At 33.4% G+C, this 7747-nt stretch overlaps 1 protein-coding gene across 2 annotated transcripts; it reads left to right on the top strand.

Annotated features, from left to right (window-relative positions):
- The first annotated feature begins 593 nt into the window (after positions 1 to 593).
- On the top strand, positions 594 to 5576 carry LOC132294672 (uncharacterized). 2 transcript variants are annotated; one of them, XM_059792619.1, is made up of 3 exons: positions 594 to 865; positions 1281 to 1396; positions 4961 to 5576. In XM_059792619.1, the coding sequence occupies exons 1-3, from the start codon at positions 709 to 711 to the stop codon at positions 5243 to 5245; spliced, it is 558 nt and encodes a 185-aa protein (XP_059648602.1). In that variant the 5' UTR covers positions 594 to 708; the 3' UTR covers positions 5246 to 5576. The 2 variants fall into 2 exon arrangements, with proteins under 2 accessions (XP_059648602.1, XP_059648592.1); XM_059792609.1 differs by having other exon boundaries at positions 599 to 865; positions 1269 to 1396.
- Positions 5577 to 7747: the final 2171 nt, after the last annotated feature.

Raw genomic sequence — 7747 nt, 5'->3', positions numbered from 1 at the left:
TCACTAATTTGATAAGGAAAATAATAAAAATTTAAAATATAAAAACACAACTCTAGCTGGAAATTAAAATTTTCTTATATTTTATACCTGAAACGTTTGGAAGAAAATTATTGAATTGCGAAGATATTTTGCTTAAAAAAAAAAAAAAAATTTCTAACCAAACTAAGAATTTTTTTTTTTTTGTAATTTTTCTTAATTTATTTTTCTTTCCAACTACTTCTACCTATAACTAAACGGACCTTTAGAGAATTTATATTAATTTATTTACTTTTTGAAAAACCGGATAAAAATGAAAAAAAAAAAATTTGAAGGAAGAAGTATAGGATAGAGTGATAGATTTTCATATACCATTCCAAAAAATAAATAGAGAGAGAGAGAGAGAGAGTTTACCCGTGTTATACACAATTTTTTTTAAAACTTTTTATTCATTTTTTTTCCAAACATTTAATTTAATGTAAATTTTTTTCATTAATAACTGAGCATTATATCATTTCCAATTTAATTTTATTTATTTATTATTATTATTTTTTTCATGACAATATTATTATTATTATTATTATTTTCTACTTAGAATAATTTCCTTGTTATTCTTTCCTCTCTTTGTAATCTACCAAACACGGTGCAAAACTTCTGAGAGAAGCACACGAACAAATTACACACGTAGAGAGAACTTACACAGTTTAGAGAGAGAAAGTGAGAGAGAGAGAGATGGGGCAGGCATTTCGTCGAGCATCTGGAAGGATCCAAAGTTCGAGTGTCGAAACGTCTTCGTCCTCCTCGTCGCAGTTGAAGAAAGCCGTTGAGCGCCGGCCACCGCCTGTTACTGTCGACAAGCTCACCGCCGATAAGGTCACTCCTGATTCCGGTGAGTGTATTCCGGCCTTCTCTCGATGAAATACAGTTGACATTCGATTTATTCCTACAGCCTTCACTTGATGTTGGCTTTCAGTGCACAATTGTTACAGTAATTTCGAGAAATACCAAATAATTTAGAAAGCAATTAAAAATTTCAACAAACATTTTCGTAGATACATACAATTATACAAAATACATATATCTGTATATCTAGACACTCGCGCATCCATCTATATATGTGATTGTGGTTTAAGATGTGGAATTAGCTTGAATATATATATATATATATAAAAGGAGTATAAGTCACTAAATACTGACTACAGTATATGAATTGTATAATATTGAGAATGTAACTGGTTTGTCATTTTAAGTGGTGGTTTGATTTCATTTCTCCTTTGTTGAATTTCTTGAAGATGGTGAATCAGGAATTAATGCTGACAAAATCCCACTCGAAGAACGTGATTCGCAGTATGATGCTATGCTCAGTCGGATGGTGGGTAGGATTAGAGCTAAACCTGGTGGGAAACTTGAGATGGGTGAGGTGAGTTTCTGAAAATTGTTGCTGTTCCTTATATAAATTTTAATTTAGAAGTTCTATTATAAATCAGAATCTTTCATTAATGACTTTTTTCTTTTTGTTATGTGAAGCTCAACTCCTTTGTGAGAGTTTTCGATCTTATTTTAAGCTTTTGGAAAAAAAAAAAAAAAAAAAAGGGCTTCTGATAAGTGACCTTACAGTATAAATCAGAATTGCGTTAATGGCTTATTGCTTTTTGTTATGTGAAGCTCAACTACTTTGAGAGATTTTTTTTAATTATCTTATTTTAAGCGTTTGGAAAGAAAAAAGGGGCTTCGGATAAGTGACCTTGCTAATTACTGTAAGCATGTATAATGCATTCTTTTGGTGGCAAGCTAGTTGTGTCCTTTGTGGCAAACAAATACCAAATAAACTGAAAGGAAAATTTTTTAAAATGGTTATTAGGCCAGCTATATTATATGGAGAGTAGTGTTGGGTGTTGAAAAAAACTCAAGAACAACATGTTCATGTTGTGGAAATGAGGATGCTAGGTGTAACTAAAAGAGATGGGATTAATAATGAAGGTGTGAGGGGAATGCTAGGTATAGAATCTATAAACGATAAAATTAGAAAAAGTAGACTTAGGTGTTGTGGTCATATCCAATGTAGACCCAGTGATGCGCTGGCTATGAGAACAAGCGTTGCTTGCCTAAAAGGTAAGCGACAAAGAGGCTGACCAAAACTTTCCGTGGGATGAAGTAATAAAAAATGATCTAAAAAATTAAATCTAAGAGAAGACATGATATATAATAGGAAAAAATGGAAAAAGAGAATTCATGTGGCTGACCCTTTCCATGTGAGATAAAAGGCAAGGATGATGATGTATAGTACAATCTTTCCGGTATCCAACTGCCTTTCAATATCATTAGTGATGCTCTAGGTAGATCATCCGTTAATGACTTGGTTGGTTTCTATCTTTCTAATTGTAATATTATAAGTGATTGTCATTGTTTCGTTTACTTTGTATTGTCAATAATTTCATGCTAAATTTTAAGAAGTTGATCAGAGTTGCTGCAAGAGCTGTTTGGTTGATCTTGGCAAATCCAATAAGTTCATCGGACAAATGCACTTGGAAAGAGATGGAGTGGCGGCAATGGAGCTGGCATATGGAATTATATAACATTTGTCTTATTGTTTTGCTTGTTTTTGTTTTCATTGCATATCAGTTAGTGTTGTTAAAGGCGCACGCCTAGGCTCCAGGCTCATATAGGCGCAACACTTGCGCCTATTGTTTGCCCAGGTACGCCTTTGACAACATTAATAATTCAATTTTTCAATTGCGTGCCTCACTTCACTCAAGTGCACACCTCGCCTTGCGCCTAGGCTCCAACGGACCTCTAGAGCCTTAGTACACCTTGGCCAGGGGCGGAGCCCAATTTTTTTAAAATTTTTATTAGTAGATAGTGTATAGTTATTAATGATTATTAATTGTAATTTTGTATAGAATATTAAATTTCCCCCCTCCCCCTCCCCCCCCCCCCCCCCCCCAAAAAAAAAAAATGTTTCAGAATTCTATTAACAGTAATTATTCATGGTAATTTTGTATAAGAAAATTAAAGTTGACCTCCCAAAATTTTATAAAGTTCTCATTTATAGTTACTTATCGATGGAAATTAAAGGTGATTTGTGAAAAAATTATTTATGATTCTTTTGAACCTTTTGGTCTTGCCTTTAAAAATTCAAACTTAATAATAAAAGTGTAAGTCTTGTTAAAACATATTAGTACTATATATATAGAAGTATATAAATTATTTGTTATGATTGAAAAAAAAGTATTGCAATTATTTTATTTGTTATGATTGAAAAAAAAGTATTGCAATTATTTTATTTATTTCCACCCCCCCCCAAATGAAAATTTATGGCTCCGCCCCTGCCTTGGGCCTTTGATAACACAGATATCAGTATCATGCTCACTTTATTATATGTGCTTCATTTTTCTGTTCCATGCATGCCTTGTGCAACATTGTGCTCAAGTTTCTAGAATATTGGAATCCATAAAATGAGTGAATTCTCTTAATCAGAAATGATTAGAATCCTTTAGCTCAACTGGTATCTCATCCTCCTTCCAAATGGAAGGTTGAGGTTTCAAGTCCCGTTTGGGTTAATTTTGGTTGTGCATGTTTGTAGTAAGCTTACCTAAAAAAAAAGGAAAAACCAAAAAAGATTATAAGAAGCTGATAGGGTAGAAATTTGAATGATGCGTTGTTGGCGGGAAGGCTCTGCAACCTGTCGAGTTGTCATTGGACAGATGTTCTATCGAGTTGAATACCTGAAGTTGCCTTGCTCTAGATGCACGAATTCTCTGAAAAATATCCTTTACTCCAAGGCATTCTGAGATATGATCTGAACTAATACTTTGTTCACGGGCCGTGTCTAGCACTTCTTTCATGCAGGTATTTCTCATCACCTGCTGATGAAGGCATGTAGAAGTTATTTGTAACTTCATTACTTGAGGGTTGTTCAGCTTTCACAGCTACCATATGTTTGAAAATGTTTCTGTACTAATTTTTTTTATGCGTGCTTGTGTTTCTTTTGGTTGCGGTGGTGAGGACCTCAGTTAGAACATTTAGCCTAATTACGCGTATCTTCTCAAAATTTGTCACCTTAATTGAGTTAGGTGGTGATACATAAGTACTTTGGCATGTGTCAATTATTATGAAATTCTTTTGTATGCAATTTTGGAGGCTACCAAATTCTTCTCCTGAGGTATATCAATTTTGGAACTTTTCGTGTTAAAGAGTTCAGGAACTAATTACATTCTCCTAAATATTTTGATGAAGCTATGCTGAACTTCTGGATCTCCAAGAGTTTGCATTTGTGGTGCTAAGAACGCATTTTTAGAATTGTTATGTTACTGCACCAAATACTTACCCCACAGATTGAACTTCAGTTCACAAGAAGAATACCCTTGTCTTCAGCAGTTGATTTTGTAGGATTATAAAACATTAGTTAGTGCTTACATATAATAAAAGCCCCAGTTAAGGAGGAGGAGGATAAGGAGGAGGTGCTGCTGCTGGCTTAGGGTTGCTTCAAATTTCTGAGTTTTATATGAAAGTAGCAGCTTAGGATTGCTTGAAATTCCTGAGTTTTATATGAAATTACTGGAGTCGGAATCTATTTTAGGTACTTAAAACAGTGGTTTCTTTCAAGTTGAACAGGATTAACTTTTCTGTCTTCATTCCTTTCAATTTGGGCATCCTATCTATCCACCTTTGCAGAGTCGTTGTGAATGTGCAGAGCCAGGTGTTCTAGCAGGGGCACTTGCTTCCATTGGTGACCAGTCTTGATGGATGATAAATGTTTGCAAACCGTGGGCTTTATAATCCAACATTTAGCTTGTTATTTTTCAAATTTTGTTCAGAAAAAAGCTGCAGGGTGACATGTTTTATAATGGATAGTGATTGAATTCTAACTGGTGTGCTCCATATTTAACATTGTTTATGCTTTATATCAGTTTGGTCAATCCTTGATTTCTTTTTTTCTTTTTTCCCTGAATGTCAATCCTTGATTTCTAGTATTCTGTTGCAGGCAATTGTGGTTGAAAAGTACAACAGGCCCATGCCAAAATTGAGAAATACAACGCCAGATTCTGGTAGATACGAGGGAAGAACTGCTCCTCCTGGAACACTGAATGTGGCACAAATACGCCACGTTATCCTCTTGTACCAAGGCAAGGCTGATGATCATGATGGGCCTATGAACATTGACCAGATTTCCGAAAAGTTCCGGGTTGATCCTGAGCAGGTTCAGAGGATCGTGCAACACCTTTCATTGCCTCCCGTGAACACTAGTAAACAGAAATATGATCAATAATGGCTGTTTTTAATTTGTTATGCTTCACTGATGGGGTTTTTTCTGTTTAATGAGGGGTCCGTCTTTCAGGAATGGCAAGGTAGTGAATTTCACTGAAATGACTTAATTCTCACATATTATTTTGTGTAGGAAATTTTGTATGATTTCATTTATTTGTGGCCAGAGTTGGCGAGGTTACTTACTCTGATGGGAAGTTATTATTGGGATCAATAACTGGAAACTCCTTGTTCTGGAACTTTGGAGCTACATTTCTAACCCTTTGTAGCATCAACCATGATGTATGAAATCCAATTCTGTAATTATATTTTGGAAAATGATTTGGAGTCCAAAAGTTCAGTGAGTTGGACTGATGACATTAGATGTCATTAGTTTTTTCGAATATTCAATTCCAATTTCAAGGAGCTAATATTTTAGCAAATTCATCAGGACATATTTTATAGGGAATTGAATTCTGATTCGAGGATATGGTTTCTATTGACATAACAAGTAATGTAGGTGTTACATTCGATGGTGGTTTTGCTGCTTACAAATGTCGACTTTTAAACCTCGACTCCATGTCATATCAAGCATGAATCATATCAAGCATCAATTTAAACATGTAACAAATGCAAAAAATATAATTTAAAAAATTGAGATGTTAGGATGTTATTTGACTTTGAAATAAAAAAAAAAATAGAAATAAAATTCATTAGGATACAATTTGAATAAAATAAGACCAGAATGATAAAACATTTGGGGGGAGGGAGAGCATAAAACTACGCTCAACTATCAAAAATTAGTATTTTATTTTATTGAATTACAAAATCAAAAAAGTGATATTGTCCCTGTACCAGTCACTTCTGATACCTTTCCGGCTAACAATTGCAGCACGTGACTTGTCTTTTTTTATTTATTTATTTATTTATAATACCAAGATGGCCCTTCAATATGATTGTTATAGCCCTTTGCCTGTAAGAAGCCTTTTCCATTCATGTTAGCAAACCCATTTCCTTCTACATGTATTGTGCAACATGATCTCTCTCTCTCTCTCTCCCCAATAGTACCAAGTCTCCAACAAAATTTCACAATAAAAATTTAAAGTCAATACATTAAATAAATTGTTTGTAGTCGTATGGAGCTATATGAAGTAAAATGTTTAAGTGCAATTAGGTGTTTAATAATTATGTGTGTTAATTTATTTTAACTTCTATAATTAGGAATTTAAAGGATCATAAAAATAAATAAAGAAAAAGTGAAAAGAAAAACTCTTATGATAAATAATTACAAGTATTTTCTTATAACTAAATTAAAGTTTGTAATTCTCTATTTATTTTCAATAAAATTTTCAGGAAAAAAATTTACTTTAAATATATATATATATGTGTGTGTGTGTGTGTGTTATGATGAATTCCTTGTTTGTCAAAGAAAAATGGCTGCACTGAACAGGACACAAAAAATGCTCTTCCAAATGCCTTTTGATTATACCTTTAATTAAGTAAAAAATAAAATAAAAAACTAGCGTTTCATTTCAATCTCCTTAAAGGTAGTTCTGTAAGAGTATTTTCAAACGTAAAACACACACAATTGCATACACAGAGAAAGCAATGATGTGAAATTAATGAAGAAATCATCCAACCAAACTCAATGTCCCTTTGATAATCTGAAAAAAAGAAGGAACAAGATCATACAAGGGAGAGATGCTTAAAACTGTTACTCGAAGCAAACCCTAGCACCCAAATGGCTCTCAACTAAAACATTTGGCAATTTTAGGAATACGAGAGCTATATTACATGAGGGGTGTTGAGGGTATTTTACTTTATTTAGTTTTTTTTTGCCTTTTTAAAATGTTAATTATAATGGGCATTTTTGTAAATATACAACGACGTCGGCCGAAAATGTGCCGGAAGTGACTGGTAGGGGGCAATATGCACGTTTTCTTATAGTTGTGGTACTGATTTGCTCGATTTTATAGTTCAGAAGGTAAAATGCTAAATTTTGATAGTTGAGGGGGGGTTTTATGCTTTTTTGCCAACATTAGGTTTGAAAAATAGATGGTAGATATAAAATATTAACAAAGAAATAATGGTGCCACCTCGCACTCTTTGTCTATGTATAACTCTTTGAGCCCATTCGGGATTATTGTTAGAATGTTGAAAGCGCTTTTATTAGTATAGCTTAGAGCAACTCCAATGCTCTCTCATTTGGGCCTCTCAAACTCAAAATATGAGAGTTGGGTAAAAAAGGGCCTCTCCAATGGGCTCTTATTTGAGCTCTCAAAATTTGAGATTCTCAAATTTCTTCTCATATATGGCAGCTGCCAAATTTTATTGGCAAGTCTCTCATTTCTCAAAACGGTGCTGTTTCTCACCAGTCATCACATCTCTATATGTATATTATGTATATTATATACATAATATACATATATATTATATATAAATTTCTGAAAAAAAAAATTATATAAAAAAATTAATTCACAAAAAGTGGTAAAAAAATTATAAAAAATTTGTTTTTTTTTGGTCCTTT

This window comes from Cornus florida, unplaced genomic scaffold (assembly GCF_030987335.1).
Source record: "Cornus florida cultivar Cherokee Brave unplaced genomic scaffold, ASM3098733v1 CherokeeBrave_3.0.0_Hap2_Chr01, whole genome shotgun sequence".
Taxonomy (NCBI): Eukaryota; Viridiplantae; Streptophyta; class Magnoliopsida; order Cornales; family Cornaceae; genus Cornus; species Cornus florida.
The sequence above is the reverse complement of the archived record's forward strand: the minus strand, read 5'-3'. Positions and strand labels throughout refer to the sequence as shown.